The following is a 25,457-nucleotide window of genomic DNA, read 5'->3' as shown; positions in this document are numbered from 1 at the left end:
TTTTTTTTCAGTGCAACAACAACAGGGTCCTGCATGATTATTTACTGTAATCGTTTGGCCTTATCCTGTTTCAGGAGCTGTGTGTTAAAGTCTAGTTCTAACATCTTGATTCTTTTTTTTTATTTATATTGTGTTAAAAGTGTATAATCCTTAATAAAGAGGTTTTTAATCAAATAACTATAAAACAATCTAATTGGCATACAGAAACCCTGTGACCAGTCAGTCAAGGTGCAACTGGACTTTGTAGGTCCTTTGAAGACATTTCGCCTGTTATCAGAGACAAAACGTCTTTGAAGTACCTTTAACAAAGTCCAATTGCTCTTGATTTGAACCCTTCCTTGGATAACGTTTTTTAATTTTTATAAAAAATGGATAGTGTTTCAGGATAGGTGTACTGGTTGGCTGCTCTTAAGTGGGATGTTTGCATTGTCCTTTAGGAGAAGTTGGAGGAAACATGGGCTTGACAGATATAGTTAAGCTCAAACAGGTTTATCTGGCCATGGTAGATGTGTAAAAAATGTGTAGAGTAGAAGAAGAATCACTGATAGTTATTGTGTCAGGTAGTGTCCCGAAGTGTCAGTATGGAAAATGCAAGTCAGAAGTTTGAGCCCAACCTCATTAGTTTTTTGGCATGATATGTGAGCAGGACCTGTTTTAGTAAAACCACTAATGTGTCAGGATAGCATTGCAGAGAATCACGTTCCCTGTCTCCACTCTGGTTACTCCCTGGTTACTTCTATCTTGGCGTGGAACAATATGTCTTTGTTTGTTTGTGCCTGTCTGTGGAAAGAAAAGAGGACGCCAGCCCGAGATGAGCACAATATCTATGAGCCTAAATCATATCCATAGCCTCATATCACTTAAATACTAAAATCATAAACCTCGCTGTTCCCCTGGTAACGGTCTCATCCGGTGACAAAAACAGCAATGAGGTTATGCTCCTTTGTTAGAAAGGCCTGATTTAAGCAAAACAAAAGTGTTTCAAGCAAACCTGATACCTTGTAATCACCTTCAGGCCAAGCAACCATTGCTAATTCTCTAAACTGAACCACATTCAGTGTCTTTCTGGACAGAAAAAGAAGTGGGGTGCAGGCTGTAACCTGTCAGCATAGTTCACGCAGGAATCCCAAAATGATACCCAGTTCTACTCTCCAACCCAAATCCAAGGTATCTGCATAATCCTGACTATAGCATCCATAGCTCGTATCTCTCTTGCAAATGTGGACATAGGGCCCCCTTTGCTCTAGTTGTGGGGTTGGACGGAGGGCGAGCCGCGAGGGCGTCTGCTGTGTTCCGGTGTTCTGGGAAAAGGACAGTGCACACAGCTGCGCTCAGGGGGTAAATGCAAAACAAACATGCCTCACACATGCTTCCCCCTCAGCTGTCATGGCTCTGCTTTCAAAGATTCTCCCCCTCCTTGATACACACATACACATTGCTTTGGGCCTCTCCCTTTGCTCACTTCCACTATGTCCACTGGTTCAAAGCTGCAGCCCCCCCTTTGGCAGGGTCCGAGGCACAGCCGCACGTCCAACCCGGGAAGGCTTTTTAATTAACACTGAGCCATGTGGAGGCTGTGGACTGCAGTGTTGTGTGTCAGGATAGACAGGACCGTCTGTCTTCTGGATGGTTTAATGTAGACGGTTTCTCAGCACAGTGCACACAGACATACTGGCTTTCAGTAGCTCAGGTTTACATACTCACTGGTTTCACTCTGTGTATTTCAGCTGCATTATTCTTGGACTGAACCCTCTCTGATGTTGTCCTCCACTAGGAACCACAGACACTCTTGATCTACTTCTAATCACATAAGTACGGCTAATGCAAGATTACATTAAAAGCCTCTCCCTCCTGGGTGCTGCATACCTACATCCCTGAGTGATGAAATCATTGTCCAATTTTCTCATTTTCTAATACTACTGAAGTTAGGCAATCAGTATAGGAGTAAATATATAATAAATATGTGTGCCGTTGTGTGCATGCAAAAAGGATTGGAATGAGGTGATGTTAAACTCTTGGACATGTTATTAATTAGATGTTATGTTTTATTTTGTGAGATTGTTTATCACGTATTTGACTGTATCACCTTTTTCATTTGGTGTGAAAATTGTATTTCCAGAGTTGTTTGAACATTACTTTCCTCTTGTTATGTAATTCTTACGAGTTTCAACTTTTTTTTTCCCCTCTAAGTTTTTGTGGCTTTAAGCTGACTATTGAAATGAGTGTATGAATTTACTCATGCTTGTGTTCATTTTTGTGTGTGATTAAAGTACATAAGTTATTGCACATCTATTCAAAATAAGTATATGTCATTCCATTTCTTATAAAGAGTACTGCAAGCTCGACAAGGTTTATATATATTTAAAAAAAAAAGAGAGTGTACACAGGGTAGAAGGTAATGCTGTTTCGATCCAGTTGTTACCCTCACAGTAGGCTACAGAAAAAAAAGAAAAGAAAATCAAGATAATTATTTTCTTCTTAGAAATAAAAATCACTGAAGTCACTGAGTTTACAGAAAAGTCTTCCAAGTCATCAGCTAAAGATACTGGTCGGCCACAACTTGTGAATACGTTGCCTGCTGTTAGTAAAAAAACAAAACAATGAATTTGCATTGTGTTATTGCACTGCACTCCCTGCCAAAATATTGTGTCATCATTTAGTCCCATACTAAAATCCCCACGCAATTCAGTCTCTTTGAAGGGACACGAGTGCTGAAATGAGATCGCACAACCCGCAAGAGTATCACAGTAATTGAAGTTGACAAAAATATGAACTGCGCCCTTTTGAACTGCTGACATTGAACAGTGTGGATTAGGCAGCGTATATTAACAACAGGTGACGGGCTGCAGAGAACAGTGGATCGTCCGTGACACGCAGTGTCTGCGCTGGACGGTCACAGATTTGAGTAAAGACATATGAAAAGGAAGGAAGAAGCACACACACGCACACACGTGCACGCACACACACAGTGTGAGATATTAATGTGGGCTTTACTTATCATGTATTACAAACTCATGTATATGCCACATAATCTCAGTCAAAAAAAATTAAAACAATTTAACTGACCTTATGATAATAAAAAAAGGCAAATAAAACCACCACAAGGCAATGTTAACATATTAAATACTGCACTGCTCCAATGTTACAGCCTAAATACTGGAGCTGGGACAACGAGTGATGAAAAGGACAAAAAAGTAAACACCCAACAGCTATTTGGAAAAACAAAGCATTGCATTAACAGTTTATAAACATTGGTTTTGAAAAGTGTGAATTTGGAGATTCACTACCCAAATCCATGACAAACAAACAATTACTCCTATGCATATGCAGTGTTCATACACATAACTCAGCTCATGAAATAGCGTCATGAAAGGCCTGCACGATTTGGGGGCAAATATGAACCACAACTTTTTTCCTTAGAATTGATATCACGATTCTGTGCCACCATTTTTTTGACCATGACAAAACAATACAAATTGGCAGTACCAAACAAATGGTTTTTTTGGCACCTCTAGCACATTGCTATTACAACAAGCCTGTACACATAAAGGCTTCCATGCAGAGAAGTGAGAGCATCGCAGCGCTTTGGAGCGCTTAACGACCTATTTTATACAGTCTATGTTTAAAACTTACAGAAGAAAGTAGTAGCGCTTTGGATGCCGTTGGCTAGTAAAATTAAAGGAGAATCTTTTTGTTTTCTATTTTTAAATTGTGGTTATTTCAATATTAATTTGTGAACAGAGTGAATCAAGATCGCGATTTTATAAAGATTATTCGTGCAAGCCGACTCAGTATCACTCTTTTAAAATCAGCAATTACTTGCTCTAAATATTAGATTCATGGTACCAATTTTGTCTAATCTGATTAAAACAGAACAGATGTAAAACCTCTACTGTACATCATCTGCTGCTGTATGCAGTGTGTTAACCGATAAAGCCTACAAAGATATGTTATTGAATGATTTAATACAGTATATATATATATAATGTAAATTAAACATTACTTTAATACAGTATAGCAAAAAGAATCAGGTCAATGTCGTTATTTGAGATAAAGGGGGGAAAAAATCCTAGTTGGAACATCATAAATTATGACTATTATACAGCACTGCTGCAAAATACAAATATATACACTGTATACGCTGATTCCAGAGCAGCTGGAGCTCAAACTTTCCAGCTCCAAAACAGTAAAAGTAAGGTACCACAAGCCTCCAATCAGTCCATCAAACACAAGAGACTCAGAGAGACTCCAAAAGCAGTTAATGTAACATTAGTGTTATCAGTCATATTGGTCAATGTTTGACAATATCTCACTTTAAGCCAAATAGACAAATCATTCTAAAACACACTCATCACCATCCCCACATTCCAGGATCCCTAAGATATCAACATAATGTCCTGTACAATTCTGCCTTTTAAATTTAATCTAAAAGTCAAAGCAAAAGTCACTTGAACTGAACGGTGACAGAAGAATGTGCTACTTTGGTCTGAATATTGACGTCTTTTATGTTTAAAGTGTTGAGGCTGTACCGGGATCCAAACATCTGTTACAGGCTGGTCAGAGGCTGCCAATGTTGGGGAAGCTCTTGAGCTTCTCTGGAAAGTCGTCTTTATAAAGCACCGGGTCTGCACGGTGTTCCACCACCTTCAGAGGCATAGTACCAAAAACCGATGCAAACTTGTTGATGCACTCAGATCTAGGGACAAAAACACAACTTATTTACTTATAAAGTACAGTGTACAGAACATATCTGACTTTTAATAAACGATTACATCGTGATATCGGGAGAAAATGTAGATACGCTGCTGGTGATTGTGCATTGGAGTCCAACAACAAACGTTTATATTACAGTACTGTATGTGTAATGTGGTAGGTGCCGCGCACGCACGTAAAAATGCTTTAGTAACAGACAAAAACAGAGAAACAAGATTTTCAGTTGAAGTGTGTGCACACAAAATAGTAAACAATAAAATGAATAAACATGAATCTTTTGTGCTCATTTAATCTAAGATTTCCAAAACAAAGTGCTGTACCTTTCCACCATGTGTGTCTGATCCAGGGAAAGTCCATCAATGGCAGTACACTCAGGGCACTTGAACTTCTTCCTGGGGGTCACCTAAACAGAAGCAAAACAAAGTCACGCCAACAATGTCAACTCAATTCAACTGTTTGTTAAACCTGCACAGCCCAGATAGATGCTAATAAACTGTCCATTCTGTTTAATAAGTCTGTGACTTTTCTATTTATTTCTTCATTGGTGGATTTGAAGAGATCTATGATGTATGGCTTTTCCTCTGTGTAACCTCCATCTACACCCCTGACACATGCCTGCGCCCCACGCTTTGAACTGGTGAATGTATGTGTGTAGAAGAAAGCGGGACATAGAAAGAGGGAGACGGAATGGGTTGGTTAAAAAGGGTGGGTGTTTTCTGAAGGAATCTGATGGAGATATGGTGGAAGGTGGGGGCGCGGGTAGGGAGTAGGGAAGTGTGCCGTTTGCGATTTGATGGCAGGGTGTGCGTGAGCCCTGGTTAGCTTAGAAAAACATACTCAGCGGGGGAGTGCCAGTGAGTGACACCAAGATAAGGGAGGTTAACGCTGGGCTTTAGCTCGGGCCCCTGCACCTGGGCATAGTGAGTGTGTCGGGGAGGGGGGGAGGGGGAGAGGCGGTGAAGACGTAAGGTGAGAGCTGATCAAACCCAGAGATGCTGGTCCGCCGGTCAGGCTTCAGCCTCACCCTGCCAGCTGAAAGCAGCCAGACCAATGAGAGCTATGAACATACCTTTATGGGGGCTTTGCCCGTGATGTTAGCCACCAGGAAGTTCATGGCAATATCTTCACAGTTCATGTGAGCATCCACCCAGTTCTTGATATCTCCTGGCATCTTGTATGTGTACAAATAGTTGAAGTACTGTAAACGGATTGACAACAAACAAATGATTACTAAGTGTCATGTAGATTTATTGCAGACTCATCATGTACAATGCAGACACTGTTTGACATAGTGACCGTGGTGTAGGAAGAACCAATGCACCAGAATTTGCTTTGAACTTCTGTGAGTGTGTGAGCTTTTAAGTACAAGTGAGATAACCTTGCTCTACCTATGACACTGCTCATCCATCACTCTCATCTTCTTGCCTACAGATACAGAGTTCTACTGGACATTTCAAAATCCTTTCAACAAACTTCATTCTTTATTTGATTTCCACATAAAATTAACAATTTCCTTTTTAAAACGGGTTCACTGTGCATCATTACTAAGCAAAAGTCCAAACATCCATGAGTAGCTCAATTGGAAATGTGTGTGAAAGAGACAGAGGTAGAACTCAAGCAACCAAAACTATTTAATTTCAGGCTTTTCCCAGGTCACCTTGTGGTAGAAGGCGGCTCCAGTTAGGACCATGGAGACCTCGTTGGTCCACTCCGACTCATACTTCCACTTCCCCATTTCATGGTCCCAGAGGTGCAGCCGGCCTGGGTAGCCCACCAGTCTGTCTGGGAACTCCCTCCATACCTGCAGCAGGACAGGAAACAGATTGTCAAACGTTTTCAAGTAAATTAAACTAAGGGGAGAACTGATGGCTTACACTTAAACATAAATTATTAGAGGTGTTGTAAAGAGTGTTTAAGAAATAAAAATGTAGTCTTGTTTCAAAATATATCTCTGAACATTTTGGCCTAAGCCAAAAATTGAAATATTTTCAGAAGTAGCTTTATGATTGGCTGAATATCTCAGGGTTGACACCAGCAGCCAGTCTGATCATCTGCTCAGACAGACAGCTCCTCTATCCTGCCTATAATTCCATGTAATTATCCTTAAACTGAGCACAATTTTATTAAATGGCTTCTAAATGGATTCAGGTGAGTGTGCTGGGCTGAGTGGGGCCCAGCAGGTATGTGGGCATGGAAAGCATCAGCTCTAGACCTGTCATCATTCTTCACACATCAAACACATTCAGCAGGCAGTGAAATCCCAAGGTAGCTGAGAATGAGACAGTAATCTCCCTGAATGACTTTAAACTCTGGGATCAACTTGAAATGGTTCCCTGCAATACATGCTGTCAGAGGAAATATGGTAAAGTACGGTCTAGGGAAAAATGTTATACTGTGTATTTATATATATATTTTTACAGGGATCTTTTTCTCACCTCGTAACCAAACTGCAGTTCATCAGATGTCAGCATGATGATGTCATCATCGATCGCTAGCACAGCTTCTGTCTCAATCTCGTCGTAGGGGAAGAAGCGGTTACTCAGCTTGTTCTCTTTGGTTCGCACGACTTTGAGAGGAACACCGATCTTGGGCCATAGAGACTCTGCCCGGAGGAAAACGATATAATAACAGTAACCACATTTCTACTTTTATACACAAAGGTACAGAGCCGAAACTATTTAGTTGATTAGTTGGTTGATAGAAAATTAATTGCCCAAACTTCGCCTGTTCAAGTTTCTTGAATGCCAAGATTTGCTGGTTCTTAAGGATGTTAATGATTAGCCGGTTAACAGTTAACTGACAATAACAAATCTGACCAATAAAATCAGTTAAATATTCTAAGTTATTAAAACATCTTTTCTGCACTGTAAAAAATAAGAACAATAGGCTATACAAGCAATTTCTAGAGCCAACTTTGCATTAGTAAGTTAACTACTGACCCATAGCACAATATCACTGAGGATTGGTGGGTTAACCGCTGTGGACTCGTGTGGTTGTGCAAGCTGTTGGAGGACAGCGGATGCATGTGTCCACGACAATGCACGGAACATCGTGGCTGCACAACCGCTACAAGTCCACAGCGGCCCACGGAACGCAGAAGTATGTGAATGGGGGCTGCATTGCCTTCTTGTCAGTTAACGGTTAATGATTGAATGTTAACTTCTAGGTTCTAAGCAATTCTAAGCAGCATCCCTCCTGGTTATATTTGTCTTATATGACAGTATATTGACTGTCTTTGGATTTTGGACTGTTGGTTGGACAAAATAGGGTTATTTGAAGACGCCACTTCTAGGCAACTGTTATGGCCATTTTTCACCGCAGCCCTACAAACATACAGTACTGTGCAAAAGTCTTAGGCAGGTGTGAAAAAATGCTGTAAACTAAGAATGCTTTTAAAAATAAAAATAATTGTTAAGTTGTTATCAATTTACAAAATGCAAAGTGAGGAAACAAAAGAAAAATAACATCAATATTTGGTGTTACTACACTTTTCCTTTCAAACCAGCATCAATTCTTAAAGGTACACTTACACTGGCAGAAACCAGTGGGACCCAGGTACACCCTTCTACTGTCCGGAGAAGTCTGGCCAGAAGTGGTCTTCATGGAAGAGTTGCAGCCAAAAAGCCATACCTCTGATATGGAAACAAGTCCAAGCCACAACTATGCACAACAACATTGTCGGAGGTATGGCTTTTTGGCTGCAACTCTTCCATGAAGACCACTTCTGGCCAGACTTTCTCCGGACAGTAGATGGGTTCCAATTTCAAAGGGAAATAGGGTGGATGTGTTTTTTATCTGCTGCACTAATTTACTGAAAGTAAATTGATGAAAAATAAACAATCGTTATTTATATTTTTAAAAACATTTGCATTTTTTCACACCTGCCTTAGACTTTCATTATTTTATATTGTACATATATACAGTATGTGACTCTGTAATACATATTTAAAGGTTGAACAAAGTTATTAATATGGCCACGGACAGGGTTTGAAGATGGGTTTGTAATTATGATGTCATGTACCACTGAGAGATATTTGAAGTCTGTGCTGCCAGTGGAAATCGGTGCTCTGGGAGTTTAACTTCACTCACTGACTCATATTTTACTATAGTCTCAAGCACGTGCAAATCTGACCACAGGACAATTCTTCATGAGACAGATCAAATTTTTTTCAGGGAAGCAATTCAAAGATCTTGGGCAGTATCCATGGCACGGACTACGGCACAGACAGATCACACAGAATGTGTCCCCTCATTAATGGGCCTGGCAGCTTATAAGAAGATCTTCAGGTCCTCCTAACCACGTCTGAGGTCTCCTGTCAAAAGCTATTGTCAGGAAAACTGCTATGTTAAAGGCCCACAGTTTCATTTTTCACTTTGGCCATGTTGCTGTCATCCATTTATTTCTTAAGTTAGAAAGTGACAGTAGGTGTGAGGAAATTATAGGCGATTTTTTTTTAATTTTGAAACTTTAGCCCTACCTTGCAATCAGTCAAAATGCAGACACTGTTAATCTTTTTGTGACTTTCTAAACTGTATTCAAACTAAATGTCATATTCTGAAAAATGCTGAAAAAGTGTTGTACCTGTGTGGCAGTTAATCTCAGGTGCTGCACACTTACATGGATCATTAAAAAGAAAATATCAGATAAAAATACTGCAAGCAGGTCAAGACTATTTAATTAAAAAAAATAATTTAAGTCTGTTATAAAACATGAATAAAACATGACTCAAACAGAAAAAAAATAATGCTAGATTCTGTAAAAAAAACGTTGATTTGATTAATCAGCATCTTCTTCAAAAAAAAGCACAGAAGGATGTAAAAACATCCGTCTGTAAACGCATCAGATCAAAATCCAATCAAATCTGCCTTCATATTAGACGGAGCCCCATGAGTCTGACCCGTCAACGGCCCCTTGTTAATTCTAATGGGTCACAAAGCTCCAGCCAGGCGCCGCTGATGCCTCTAATGAAAAAGCAACTCACAGCCACAAGGGAGAACTTCAAAGTTGTCTCATTACTTCATTACATTAGCCAACTCTTACAGCAGCAGGACAGATTTAATTCCTGGTCCACAACAGCCTTGATCTGAGTTAAACAGTAAGTAGGGTAAGGAGCGATTAACTGAGGTATACTTAATTGCCATATTAAGGCAAATAATTAGAGCACAAGTTGCAATAAATAACAAGTATATGAGCTTACTATGACACATCTATGATGGACTACAACTGATGATTAATAGTGATGAAAGACAGAAACCTAAACTGAGTGTATATACAACTATATATACATATACATCTTTTGGAAAGCTTCAAGAACTTTTGAAATTTTGAGAATCAGTTACACTCACCCTCAGGAGGACTCTTGTTCTGGTTATTCCACACCACCAGCAGCTTAGCCAAGCTAGGCACCTTGGAGATTTCTGTGATGACGCGGAAAAGACTCTCAACACGATCGTAGGTCAGCACCACCGCTGTGAAACCGGGTGCCCTTGGCGGGATTAGTGGCAAGAACAGAGGGCTGTTCACACTGGACCACTTCTACACAAGAAAGGAAACAAAGAAAAATACAGGCCGTTTAGACTGCATCTTTTTTCATCCTCCCAAAGCTACTGTAGAGACAGACTAGCGTCTTCTGTGTTTTCATGTCTGCCATGTTTTCCATGATTTAATACACTATAATAGTGCTTCACTGGACAGTGAGGTCACCTGCAGTTATTTCCAGATTGTGGTTTTATTATGGAGCATCATCAATCATCATCCAATAATGTGTCTCAGGGGCTAACATAGGCAGAGCACAGGCCAAAAGCTTCCAGTCAAAGTGCTAAGTAAACCCTAGAGTACAGAATGACAAGAAAGACTAGGAAGGAGTTTGCAAACAAGACAAGTGAGTCTCATCTGGGATGTAGGAGAAATAGGGTGGAACAGTGAGGAGGAAGGGGAAAATGGGCAACAGCAAGTAGCGGCCATCTATTGTCAATGTGGAACTTGGCTTTTCTTTCATTGCTCCCCTTTAAATCAGCTTGTAAACCCAGGGAGTCGCATTGACTCAAGCTCAGATCAAGTGACACTGTTAAATGAAGGAAGCCACAGGAGAGTTTCCTGATGGTATGTGTCTACCGTGTGTACTAAATACAAAACTTTAAAAGTAAGTCATGGGGCGACCTCTAGCTCAACCAGTAGAGTGTGCGCCCCAAGTAGGCTTAGACCTCGGCAGTGGCGCGGTTTTGAATCCGACCCGCGGCAATTTGCTGCATGTCTTCCCCTTCTCTCTCCCCTTTCCTGTATTCAAGCTATCCTATCACTTAAAAGGGCCATAAAAGCCAAAAAAATCATCTTTAAAAAACGAACTGTTAATGTTAGTCATTTGGATAACAGACACTAAACCAGAGATGACAGAGTGTTAGTCTGTGGTCAAACAATAACTTTTTGGTTTACAAAAGGTTGTTTTCTCAAGTGACATAAAAAGGCAAATCATTTTTTGACAAGCATGTGCTACTCCAAGACTAGCAAATATAAGAGCACCAGGGTCTCTTGATAAAATTCATCAAAGGCTCCAAAGATGTTCCACTGTTTACATCAGTGAGAAGGGCAAAGAGACCATATCTAACACAGTAAATCTGTGGGCTTCTTGAAGTACATATAAACCCGGTTTCTCTTCAGGGCCACATAGGCTACACAGGGATTATGTGGCTCCTTCAACTGCATCAACACAATACTGTCAGCGGAGATACAGCCACCGCATTTAACACAACAACAGTCACTCCTCCACTAATAAAAAAAACTTTACTGGCAAGTGGAAAGTTCCTTGTGGTCATTCTCACAGTGTCAAACAAGCAGAGGGGGAAATAATGAAACTAACACATATATGCAGCACAGATGCATTTAAACAGAATAAAAGAGTTAAGAGACCACTTACTTAAGTCATTTGTCAAACAGAATAAAATAGATGAAAAGAAAGCCGCCGCTCATTACGTCACCAATAGATCTGAAGGAGTTATGTGTTTTTTTTATACTTTATATACACACTAAAAAAAAAACTACTTGAGTGGTTCTTCAATCTTAGGGGTATGTAGATTAAGAGCACATAAAATGAAGATTTACCAAAGAATAAAAATGTCTTCATCTGTAGGTCCTATTTGTTTATCTGTGGCAGTACATTCCCACTGAAATACATATTACACATTTTTTAATTTTTTTTGAGTTAAATTGTGATTGTCTTGCAACCCCATGCGCCAGTGAGCGGAAAAACTTTTTAACTATCTATGGGACAAACCACCCTTGCAACTTTTGGCCGGTGAGTTGCCGGACTTAGCGGGAGAAAATATTGCGTGATATCAGGTCTCGCGATGTAACAAATTGCCTCACAGCACTGTACACATAGTGTGATAGAGTAAAGTTTTTTTACGCACTTTCGTCATGGGTAAGTCAGCAAAAAAGAAACAGAAACTTAGGAATTCACTAATATAAGGACAGTAATAATGCATTTTTTAATCATCATTTTAGCTCTACTTCAGCCAATTGGATTTCAAGAGCGACTGACTGAAGTTAACGTGCTGATTTTCAGTTTTAAAAAGGTATTTACATATTTACAAATATTCACATCCATATGTAGGAATCATGGGCCTTTTTTTACCTTTGGGGGATTGTGTCTAATATATTTTATGGTACATGGTTAATCAGATGTGAACTAAAACTTCAAAATATAGCTGAAAGTCAAAACTTCAATGTTGTAGCAGTTTTTTCGAAATCTAATGTACAGGAGAACAGAGTCAAAACAAAAGTGCCAAAACACTTACACCTTGTCCAGTAACTTTTTAAACAAAATAGTGATCAAATAAGACTTTTATTTGCCCAGGTGCCAATCCCCATACAATATTTTAAATGTAAACTCTGAGATGCTCAATTTTTGTAATGTAGAAACCTTACAAGTTTCCCTACTACCTACACCAAAACAAAAAGCAGCTTGTCCCTTATTCTGAACCCCCCTCCAAAGCCACCAGCAATCCAGGGAAATGTGCTTTCAATTACCAGCCTAAAGACTGCAGGAGGAGAGGGGGGAAAGGGGGGATGTCTGCCTGATTTATTTAGTGCTCTGTAGTAGTTCTTCTCATCGTCCATTCACTGAATCTATCAAGAAAACACTTAATCTCCCATATCAGGCAGGAATGGCCAATGGTCTGCACTATGACACAGTTAACCTTCTCTCGGTATTAACAAACCTTAAGACAAGGGTAATACCGATATGTGGGCAATGTCAAGTGTAACTACTAATCACTACCTGCTCAGAGAAAAACAGGCAACCATGGTCAGCTTGACCGGAATCCTATTAGTCCTGAATGACTGTACAGATTTGAGCAACACTGAAACAACAAAACCCCCAAAGCACCACTCTCTTGATCTGCTTGTTGACGCCAACGCATCCTGATTGTGACTGCCACCTCCATAATCTTAGCATTACAGTGAATCTACTTACTTGGATACATGTAGGCATTCAACAGATGCAAAGACACAATTATGCATCCACATGCATGCTCACATGCACATGCCTCTACCCCACAGGCTGAGGATGGAGGAGATCAGACTGGGCTGATTAACAACTCCTGAGAGATGGTCGCCCAGCCAAGCTGTCTGCAGCCACAACCTCCCACAACCACAGGGATGCTAAAAACACACACACACACACACACACACACACACACACACACACACACACACACACACACACACACACACACACACACACACACACACACACACACACACACACACACACACACACACACACACACACACACACACACACACACACACACACACACACACACACACACACACACACACACACACCTTCACATCCAGCGTGCCTTCTACAAACACACTGACTCAGACATGATGGAACTTATTTTTCACCACAACGGAGGCATCCTCCTAGAGCAGTAGTGCTGACAGAAACTGGCTGCCTCAGGACATTGCTGGGTGTATACCAAACTGTGAAGCGCAGCATGTGTGGCGCTTCAGAAAGACTAAGGCATCTACTGTCACTCTGCCACAGAGGCTTAGATTTATAAGGCACAGGAGAGGGGGAAGCTTGTGAGGCACTATGAGCGACTGTATGGCCAAAGCTCCATTCTGGATGGTTATCATTCAGATGTCTCTAATAGAAAGATTTCGAGGAATACAACGGATTGCCTCAGCACAGCAGAGCACACAGACTGTACAGATTATATAGCTGTATGTTGGAAGAAAAATAGCTAAACATCAGATACTTCTAAAAGACAACGGCATAATCATTCACTAAAGTGACAGAATTGATTGGAATCCTGATTAAACACAAACGACAAAAGCACATTTGTGCCACATAGACAATAAAGACTTTTAGTTTAAATTAACACTACCAGACCGGAGAGAGGTGTCTGCCAGTGTCAAAGTCATATAGAGGCAGATGACTAAAAGTAACAAATGCTTCAACAACATCCACACAGTTACATACCACCACAGGTGGATTGTTCCACTGCTCGTAAGTTCGTGCGGCATATGGGTAGATGCGGTCATTGATGATCTGGAGCGTTGTCAAGCCAATAGCCTTCATGGAGTTGAAGTAGGCCTCCCAGAACCAGCGTGCCTATGGACAAATGTAAGAGACTTGTTAAAATGTACTCATGAAAAAAAAATAATAATCGCAATCACAAAACAAGCTTTGAGATCAATATTGCACCACTCATTGACAAACTGTATATAATCCAAGCACGCTCTGTTCAACTTTCCTAAATCTTTACGGTACAGATATAGACAATACAGAATGGATATTTGCATTGATTGATGGAAATTGATTGATTGATGGAAAAAAAACATTACACTTCTATCACAATCAAATCATGCTGCATTCAGGTATAAGAAACTCCTGTTTTTGTTTCTAGAATTAGCTGTTGGATTGTTGTTATGGCTTTTAAAACAGTTTTAGTATTTTTATTCTAATTTTATGCTGTGGAGTACAGCCACTACTTGACAAAAGATAACACCAATGTGAAGTCCTAGCTGTAAAATCCAGATCATACCCCCCCACCACCCCAGTCTAAGTCTTTAAAGACAATCTTGTAGCCGTCTCCAGCCTCTTGACCTTCTGAAAAGCTTCTTCTGAAGATCTTTAAAAACTCTTGACTGTGCCTGTTTTGCTTCAACAGATCTCTGATGTGAAAAGCAGACTTTAATCATAACTAAACTCTTAACCCATATCTTAATGTTATCACATTGGCTGCAGGAATACCACACTCCAACCGCCCTCATTCATGGTACACTTCAAATGTTTTTTTTCAGCCAAGACTGCAAAGATGAGAATTTATTCATGTAAATTGAATTTGTTTATTTGGACATCTTGTTTTTAAAGCAACACTAAGGAACTTTTCCGGCTGAGGTCCTCCTATAGGTTGGAACTGGAATTGTCCCATTATGTCTCATTAGAACTACAGATCCGCTACCCGATCTGGTAAACTCGCATAGCCGGTAGAGAGCTGCAAAGCGAATGAAGAAGTGCCCTTCACCTTGTTACGAATTGATGAACTACTAAACCGTTTTTGGAAACACTATTTTAAGGTACAAAAGTGTTGCTTTAAAAAGACATCAATGAAAATTCTATAATGTTCATTAACTCCTGTTCACTTTGTTCACCACGAAACCTTACATTTAAAGTGAATTGAGCGCTACTAACCATGACATGTACGTGTCTAGCCTCCTGCAGACTCCTACTCTAGTTAAAAAGTTCAAGGGACAGTTAAGAGGCAAGAAGACCCTTTAGGAGTTAACAAAGCTTCAAACAACACCGTCTCCTGCCAGGAGCCTTCATGTTACACTGACTCCACCAGCTCCTCAATGACCCTAGGTTCTGGAGTAGGATGTGAATATTTAAGTATTTGTGTGCAAAGAACTGGGCTGTATTTCTTTCTTCTCCAGTGTATATTATTGGCTAATGTGTGCCCCAAACATAGACAATCCTTAGTGCCATGTTAACATGTGGCCATTGCCTAAATCACCCACGTCTGAGTAAAAGCAGACTAGAGATGTACAACAACACAAACACAGCATTTATTTTTATAGTGGGGGTGAGGAGAATCCAAAAACTTTCTAATCTCAGGGGGGAATCCCAACAGCCCATAAATCAACCAGTGATGAAAGTTTCTTTACGGACCAGAGGGAGGCAGAAAGCAAACTGCGCTGGCTCAAGGGCCCATACCTCCACCCTCTCACTCTCTCGCTGCAGGAATTTTTATGAGAATGGAAGAAGAGACAGCGTTGCAAGATGGGAAAAGAAACCCTTTACACCATCTTCCATTTGCAGCATCTAGCCTGAAGTCCACACTTAGTTACGGTTTGTTTGACTGATGAATAAAGGATGTGTAGCAACGAATATGGCAACCGTAAAAAGAGACGGGCAATCTCCACTTCCTCCCACTGTACAAATGTGAAGCCAAAATATCCCAAATACGGGTGCCACCATCTTACAATTTAGGAGGCAGCCAGTCTGCGCAGAAGTGAGAGTGAATCACAGCTGTCAATCATGACGTTTCACCCTGTTTTTATAGCGTCAAATATTTAATAAAAACCAAACTTAATCCGAAAAATTAAGACTTGACCAAACATCGGTGTCATCAGAACTACCTAAAATTAGACTAACCATCTTTCGGAAAAAAATATTTGAGATGTTTTTTCATTTTCATAGAAATTTGGTCTATGTACCATCCGCTAAAATGGAGCCAGCCACCAGTGGGCGATATAGATATTTTGGCTTCTCATTTCCTTCTAGTTTAGAGAGTTCCCCAGAAGCTACCACTCCTTTCTTGTTTAAAATCATTCCAAATAAAAGGTCAAAGAGATGACCAAAAACAGCTTATATTACAATACTCTGCATCCCTTTGTTTAACTCAGAGGAAGTTGTCAAGTGCCTGACAGATGAGTCAACTTATAGCCCAGAATTGGCAGCCAGTGAGTTATGGACAGAACCAGGCAATCATTAGTGTTATTGACATAATCAAAAACAGCAGTGAAACAGAGTCTGTTTCAATCATGTGAACTGCTCAGTAGGAATACTGTTTTGCTGAAGATTTATTAGCACTTTACTTTTAACTGTGATCAAAACATTTCTACACACACAACTTGTTAATAATAACAACCTGGTCTCTCCCAGGGGTAAATCAGTCCTTGTTAGAAGGGCTAAAAAATGAACTAGCAGGACTTTGGGATAAGAGGACAATGACTGAAGACCACTGCTTTAGCAGCAGGTTTTATTGTGGAATTACACAGTCTTGGGGCCAGTTAGCCCCATGGTTTTCCTGGATTAAAGACTACCCCACTGACACTAGTTTGTGTGGCCATAAATATTCTGTAGTGCAACACAGAGGCACTCTATTGGACTGTTTTCATATTCAACTTTAAGCAATGGCAATTCTGATAATTCCTGCATTTGTGAAGGTAAGAAAAGAGAATAGGAATCTGGTGGAGGACCTTGGTTGATAGTTCAAGGATATCAAATCTGCAACTCTTGATTAAAAAGATTCAGGGGCTGTTTTTACATTTTCGACTGACAAAAAAGTCACAGACACTTGTCATCATCCTGGCTGGCTGTTCAGTTCTGTCTGAGGGGATGCATGTAAAAAGTAAAAAGACTGAACTGAAAAAAAGCAGATGGGATTTAAGGGAGAGGAGAGTAGACCGACTTGACATATTATAAATCAGCTACAGCCAGTGTACTGTGCTTGGTGGAGTGCTGGAAGGCTACAAAAAATGTTGGGAAGACAGGTAGGATCAACAGACTGAAAGAAAAAGCTGGTTGAATCTCAACACCAAGGCTGTAGAGAAAAGTAGTGAGATGAACTCCATCTCCAGCAATACCTCCCTTCTCCCATCTTACTCATCCTATTATAAAATCACTGATTTGACTGTGTTAACCTAATAAAAAGGTCTGTAGTGTAGGTGTCCCATTTTGAAAATAAGACCCAAACAACGCTCATGGAAATCAGTACACAAACATAGGCTCAGTAGTCTCACTTGAGTAATGTTATCATCTCACAGCTGTTTATCGTGTGGCCTTTTAAAATGTGACCTAAATGGGTGCTATTTCATCATCTCAAATTTGAAAATGAGCTCAGCAGACTACTGATGGGAGCTCAATAGTAGTCGATCACAATTTGACCGGGTCTCTAATAAGACATGCTCCTTAAGTTAACCAATGCTCTGTCCCCGCAGGCTGAATTGAAACTGCATCTATTACCTAGATGTCATAAATATTTTGTGTAAAATAGACCTGCCAGAAAGGCAACTGATGAATAACAATGAATACTAATGTGAGGGCAGTTATATTTTCAACCCAAAGCTTTAGTTTGGTCAGCTTCGCTCAATCAACTTTTTAGTCTCAACATAAAATTACCCAAGCAGTTTATCTTTACTATTAATTTTCTTTGAAACAGATATTTTGTTGTTGTTGATAGGGTATGCTGGTAGTTCTTTGGCTTCAGCCTCTTAAAAAAGGTAACTATAATTTATGTTGACTGTACTAAAGAAATAAAATAATAAGTCGTTCATTATTTGGTATTTAATTTGAAGTAATTATGCACTGTGTATTCCAATTTCTTTTCTTTTTCTTTTTACATTGGTAAGCACAAAAGTCAGACCACATGGGAACATGGACAGGCACAATATGAAAGCAAGGACCGCTGAGCCCTCTGCTGGCAAAACTATTTAAATACATCAGCAGAAACTATGCCAAAGAATAAAGTAATGTTTTAGCTTTCTAGAATATCTGCATTAAAAAAGCAGGCTCTGGGCACACATAAAAATGCTTTCCCTCCAGATTTTTTCATTAATTAAAGACTCAAATTTAAATGACCAAATCTTGTACACCAGGGATGATGGAGAGTATCTGCAGGTAAGAATACGGCGGACACTGAATGGTCCCTTACAAGAATCCACATATTCTGGTTGAAATGGACTTATAGTATTACATGACTGTCACTGCAGTGTGCAAACTTCAACCAAGGTTTATTGTAGGTAAAAAGGAAAACAAAAGAATAGTACGATTTTTTTCAATAATCATCAATGTGACCAACAGGACATCCCACTGATGCTTTTAGTGCAGGTTTAAGTGTATAACCCGTGACCAACAAGAAAGAAATCCTACATTGTGGTATACAATAAGTTTCACTAAATTCATAGTAAATCACTTCTGTAGAGAAATGTCTCAGGAAAGAATCAACTTGCAATCAATTCAATCCATCTGTCCATCGGCAGAGGAGTAGAGTGACCATTGGATAACAATATCAGATCTATGCTACAAAGTTAGCTTTGAGCTTTACACAGCAGAAAATCATCACCCAACCTCCCCATCTCACGAGCAAGTCATGTTTTTGAGCTTGTCTGGTGTAATCCAACTCCAAGCACGTCTCTGAGCCCTTTGCCTAAAATGTCTGTTTGGCCTGTATAATTAGTAAATGGACTATGGTTGATACAAGGGAATGAGGAGCAGCTGAACTTCTCTAAAAGCTGCTTTCACTTTTGTTTATTGTGGCTCAATGCAGATTTCAAATGGAAAGCGAGAGTGAGCCGTCTTCTGTGCACTTCACTTGAGCTAAAAGCAACATAGTTGAGTCTTCTGAAAGCCTTTTAAAAATCTAGGCTTAGCAAAGGAGGAAATTCAAATTTACCAAAAGTAAGGCTGGTATCCAAATTTCTGTCTTTTGCACATCCCATCAAATTTGTTTTGGCTTTCATAGACTGGGTTGGTTGGAAAAGGTACAGGCACATCTCACACATGACAGCACCTCTGACCACCATGTCAATCTAAGTTCTCAAACTGTAACTAAATACAAGGCACTTTAAATTAAAAAAAAAAAAAGTAACTTTTTTCTGAGAGTTGTTCAGTACCCTTCAGTACATTGTGTCTGTTACCTGTCTTTGCATCTCTTCAACTTGTCTGTGAGGAATACTCTTTAGGATGGTATACATCTCTGATAGCTTCTCCTCTGGAATAACCACTGATGCTCTGTGCAGAAACAGAAACATTAAATTATGAACCCAAAAATGACCAAAACGTTAACTTGTTTTTCAACTTTTCGGTGACTTAGGCTAACCTTTTCCAATCAAGTACTTCAGAGAATGGCAGTATGTAGGAGTCAGCGAGGATAACGGGAACACAGCCAGCCTGCAGAACATCACTGAGGGCAGCCTGACCCAAACGGGCCCCTCGCAAAACCACACAGAATGAAGACTCCTATAGAGACACAGCGAATGCAAACTGTTAGGTGACATGGGATTTTGCATTATACAAACAAACTAAAACCAAACCCATTTTTACTACTAGACGTTTCTTTTTTTCTTTTTCACTAACTGCATTTTGACAAAAAGGAAGCGCTTATTGAAGCCCCAGGGACTAGGTTACCATTAATTGCAGTACTCATGGTTGCTGAGTGATAAAACTTAAGCCTGTAGACTGCTGAAACATATACAGTGTGTACAGAAAGTATTCACAGTGCTTCACTTTTTCCACATTTTGTTGTGTTACAGCCCTATTACAAAATGGATTGAATTTATTTTTTCCCCTCAAACCTCTCCACATAATATCCCATATTGACAACTTAAAAAAAAGGTTTGAAATTTTTGCAAATTTATTAAAAAATAAAAATACTAAGAAATCACTTGTACATAAGTATTCACAGTCTTTGCGATCAAGCTCAAAATTGAGCTCGGTACATTCTGTTTCCACTGATCATCCTTGAGCTGTTTCTACATCTTAATTGGAGTCCACCTGTGGTAAATTTAGTTGATTGGTCATGCTTTGGCAAGGCACACCCCTGTCTATATAAGGTCCCACAGTACATGTCAGACCACTAAACAAGCATAAGGTCAAATGAATTGTGTGTAAACCTCTAAGACAGAAGAATTGCCTCGAATAAGAGATCTGGGGAAGGGTAGAGAAAAACAATCTGTTGCTTTAAAAGGTCCCAATGAGCCCAGTGGCCTCCATCATCTGTAAATGGAAGAAGTTTGGACTGTCAGGACTCTTCCTAGAGCTGGCTGTTCCTCTAAACTGAGTGATCAGGAAAGAAGGGATTAGGAAGGTGACCAATAACCCAATGGTCACCTTAGTAAAACGCATATGGCATCATGCCTGGAGTTTGCCAAAGGTACCTAAAAGACTCTCAGACCATGAGAAACAAAATTAACTCTTTGGCGTGAATGACAAAAGTAATGTATGGAGGACAACGGGCAGCGCTCATCACCTTGCTAATACCATTCCTACAGTGAAGCATGGTGGTGGCAGCAAGCTTGTGACTTCATATTCCAAAAGACCTGAGGCTGTTATTGCTGCCAAAGGTGGCACAACAAAGTATTTAGCCAAAGCTATGAATACTTATGTACACATTGTATTTTTACTCTTTATTTCTAATACATCTGCTAACATTAACAAAAGATGTTCATGTTGTCTTAATAGTGTATTGTGTGTAGAAGTTTGAGGGAAAAAAATGAATTAAATCAATTTTGGAATAAGGCTGTAACATAACCAAATGTGACAAAAGTGGATTGTTGTGAATCCCTTCCGTATGCACAGTATAACGAGCATGCCTTCTGCCTCTAACAAGCACTGGTTGTTGGTGGTGTCAATTTACCACCAACAACCAGTTTTTTCAAATCAGTTATTTTTGTTGCCAAATTCAGTAACGTAGTGCATTTAACAAGAATAGTGCATCTTTATATGTGATACAATTCATCTTTGAAATAATTGATTTTAAATGCAGTTGTGTTCCCACCTGCAGGATCTGTGGGTAGTCATACACCTGCCCCTTGTAACAGCGTTTACGTGCAGAGGCAACACCCTGCGAGAGGTTGCTACACTTGTCCAGGAGGAGCAGAGCTTCTCCATTTTCTTCCTTCAGGCGCTCCAGTTCAGCACGGTACTCCCGGTGGATAGCAGTTTGAGAGGACAGGATAAAGTAGCGCCGTGGCCTGGGTGAATGGAGACAGGCGATATCCAACTGGTTATCCAGTCATACTTTACACAGTTGACTATAAATAACTTGGCTAGAAGTACATTTTATCATACCATTACGTTCTCTTGGAACCTGTAGCAGGGTTTCTGCAGGTTTTACCAAGTCAAACTTAAGACTTTTTAAGATCACCATTATGAATGTAATTTAAGACCTTTATCACACCAATAATATTCGCATTATAGGACTTGTGGCTAGTCACTGTGTGGAGGACCCAGAGCACACCCACTCTTAGTATTAAGTTGCAGAGCTGCTGTGTGGGTCTGGACTGGACAATGGGAAGGTAGTGTTGGGGTCGGGGCTGGAGCTGCCACCAGATACTAAATAGAACTGGCTGATGGCTGTTGTCTCATGGATCCCCTTAACAGCGGTTAGATGTTTCTCACTTTTTGCATTAGACTCTAGCGCCTGTACACCCAACATTCAAAAGTTTAAATTGCTTTTTTGCATAAGAAGCACTAGGCTTTAAATATGTTGTTAGCAACTGGCCTAAACCAAGCCCTAAATTCAGTTTATTCAAGCCAAGTATCGCGTTATCTTTCACTTCCGCATAGCTTATAAATAAAAATCCATTTTATGTCTATGGTACAATGTAAAAGAAACTTTCAGCCATAACTCAAACTGATTGGCTGCAATATAAGTTGCTTGTTGGCCTCATTTGTAGTTGTAATAGAGCAATTAATAGTTGGACTAGCAAAAGAAACACAACAACTACAACAGCACGGTATAAAAAGAACATTCTAAAGCAGTGTGGGAGCAGTTTGATGAGAATTAGAGATAGCATTACATAGATGTAAAATCAAGACTGGTTTAAAATTATTTAAGACGTAGAACACAATACTTCAACGAATTTAAGAAACCCTGTGTAGAGATGTTGGATAACATGGATAGTTTAATATAGTGATTGTAATTTGGTTATGATGTGCTACTCAAACTAAGATAATCAGAGTTAATTTGTAAGATGTGCTTACCCTGGCTGCCTCTCAGGCAGCTCAACATCTGCAGAGAGGGGGCTGTAAACTGGGATGCTGACATCATAACCTTGTCTGTAGGTCCATGTAGAGAAACCACCTCCAGCCAGCAGCGCTCTAAAACAATAGACCTGGATTGTAACACTGCTTAAGAACACTGGGAATTTCAACAGACATGAGCTACAAGAACATACTTTAAAACACAAATTTATCAATTTGCTGTGTTGGATTTCCTGTGTAGGCACTTTTGCTATCAACAATGCTGATGTGTGACATGAAGTGACATCAAACAAGGCTCAGTGCCCTGGTTAATAAATCCCATGTAGTCCACTAGGTGATGAAATGTACTTTGGATTCTGTTCTATTCTCAGCCAAGGTGAATATAAAGTGGAAACACGCCATCAGTAACACACACACACACACACACCTGGTTCTGATGAGGCTCCATGCCAAATAGACTCCAGCTGGATGAGCCAAGGAAATTCCTTACAGCTAAAGATAGTGTCCATTGTCTCAAGGCTGCATGTTCATAAAACCAACCTCTTTCATCCTCAACCCTCACTCTACACTGCCTACAGGACATCTTCAGACAAAGGCTCTTCGCTGGTAAACACAACCAGATTTAAAGGTGCAATATGTAATACTGACAGCTAGTGTTTAAAATAGTTACTGCAATACAAATTCAAAATACTGGAGCGAGTCGTCTCACCCGCCCCCTCCTCCCCAGACCTAAAGTTTTTTGGCTAATGAAATTCATGCACCAACCCTATTCTTTTCAGTGTATTTGTTCTACATACAGTATTTTCATTCAAATTATAATGAACCCATTATTAAATATTAAGATGTTTTTTTTAAATATACGGTAGCTACCTGTCTCTGGGCACATCCAAGGCAGTATTGTAGTCTGGAGGACCTCCAGGTAACATGTTGAAAAGTAGGTGATTCATCCCTTTGTCCCATCTACCAAAACATACACAAGATTACTGCTGGAATGATAAAAATGAATCAACAGATTATTTAAACAGAAAAACAAAAAAATTAAAGTTTTCTGAGCTCACCAATTAACATTCTAAGTGATTATTAAATAAAAATACCAGTCACCTTTTTCACATTGGTTTTCTCTGTTTCATACCACTTGTTGTTTATTAAAAACTTCTCTTTTATGTTGGCCAGATAAGCAACATTTGGAGACGTTGTTTAGGCTCTTTGTCAAACTTGAGCTTTGACACCAATGCAAACCAATAATATGAGAGCAATTTGAGAAATGGGTTCATTAAGAGGAATTATTGCAAAAGCATCTGAAAGTGACAAACTCTAATACATGGTTAGAAATAATTAGGACAATGGTTTGTTTTCATTACTCTAGTGTAAACATATACCTGGGTAGCATTGTCAGAGCCTGGGCAGTCTCTCTGATCCGCAGAGAGTTCTGGTTCAGCACATCAATAGATGGGATAAAAAGACAAGCCCTGGTGACATCGTCAGTGTAAAAGTCACTGTCAGATATGGCACTGAGCAGGTCATTGTATTCTCGGGACAGCCCAGTGCTGCTGATAGGAACCCCCAATTCATCCACAAACTTCTGCAGAGGGTAGATGTACACCTACAAACGCAATCATTTCCACAATGGGTCATAATTTCAACAAGGAACACAGCAAAAAAATTGAAAGAATACACTTAGTTTGTGTAATCTCTGTGGTGGGTGGGTTGTTTTGGGAGCCAGTTACCTTGATTCTGTTTTTAGGATTGTAGCCGCATCTGTACACGTCAAAACAGGTGTGCATGCGACAGCTGAGGTCCCCCCTCTCAGGAATGGGACTGGAGACAGGCAGGCGGACCAGAGGTGCGTCATGAACACTGCGTTTATCAAGGGTCCAGTCAGCTGCGGACTCAATGGAATGTGGCCAGAACTGAAACATCCCGGTGGCGATGAGTCCAAGGAGCACCACAGAAAAGAGGGTTATGTAGTATATGCGGTGCTTGGTTTTCATCCGCGGGATGAGAGCAGGGCCGCGCGTGCTGTATTTCCCAGAGGCATACATGGCAGCCACCTCTCTCCAATCAGCCACTGTAAAGACAGGCTTCAAATTAATGACAGCTACAATGAAGTAGGGTTAGCTAACGTACATTCCAACGTTACCCTAGTAAAACAAACCACCGCAAACGTAGCAGTTAGCTAGCAAGCAAGGTAAAGCAGCTATGTAAACATTCATGCTAAGTCGTCTCACCAATTCAGCTGACATTATTAAACGTTAAAAAACGATCGAAAAAATGATTATTCAAATGTTATAGGTTTAAGTTTTACATACCAAGGCGTTACAAGGAACAGGGTTCGGTGTTAATTCATAGCAACGGTTAGAAAACAGGCTACACTCGTATATCCAGTGTCAATACTAACCTAGCATCAAGCTAACGATAGCGCTACGGGAAGCAAAATAGTAGGCATTGACCCGCCCTACGCTCCCTCTGATTGGCTAGTATTCGTTACTTGCTCTGGTTGGGTTGGTTAGGTTTAGGCAAGAGGAGTAAGATTGGTTATTGTGAATGTCAGGATCAGACAAGGCAGAGAGACACACTACTTTGCTTCTCTCTGGTGGAGTGGAAGTATAATGACACGTTTTACGAAAAGTAAAAGTATTGCCATTTGTAAGCAAATGAGTTATGTAACAATTATTCAATGGCATTTGGATACTAGAGTTGATCTTTGCACCTGTCAGAACTGAACATTACAACTGCACAGTTGCT

At 40.0% G+C, this 25,457-nt stretch overlaps 1 protein-coding gene across 1 annotated transcript; it reads right to left on the bottom strand.

Annotated features, from left to right (window-relative positions):
- Positions 1–4,079: 4,079 nt before the first annotated feature.
- Positions 4,080–25,205, bottom strand: ext2 (exostosin glycosyltransferase 2). The gene is made up of 15 exons (XM_034870239.1): positions 25,022–25,205; positions 24,440–24,780; positions 24,092–24,315; positions 23,583–23,672; positions 22,713–22,829; positions 21,505–21,700; positions 19,828–19,967; positions 19,646–19,739; positions 14,202–14,333; positions 10,060–10,249; positions 7,149–7,315; positions 6,371–6,514; positions 5,783–5,911; positions 5,034–5,116; positions 4,080–4,696 (listed from the first exon to the last, which is right to left on the bottom strand). The coding sequence occupies exons 2-15, from the start codon at positions 24,752–24,754 to the stop codon at positions 4,558–4,560; spliced, it is 2,160 nt and encodes a 719-aa protein (XP_034726130.1). The 5' UTR covers positions 24,755–24,780; positions 25,022–25,205; the 3' UTR covers positions 4,080–4,557.
- Between the last annotated feature and the right edge of the window lie 252 nt (positions 25,206–25,457).

Source organism: Etheostoma cragini, chromosome 1, assembly GCF_013103735.1.
Source record: "Etheostoma cragini isolate CJK2018 chromosome 1, CSU_Ecrag_1.0, whole genome shotgun sequence".
NCBI classification, from domain to species: Eukaryota; Metazoa; Chordata; class Actinopteri; order Perciformes; family Percidae; genus Etheostoma; species Etheostoma cragini.
This window is presented reverse-complemented; position numbering and strand designations above follow the sequence as displayed.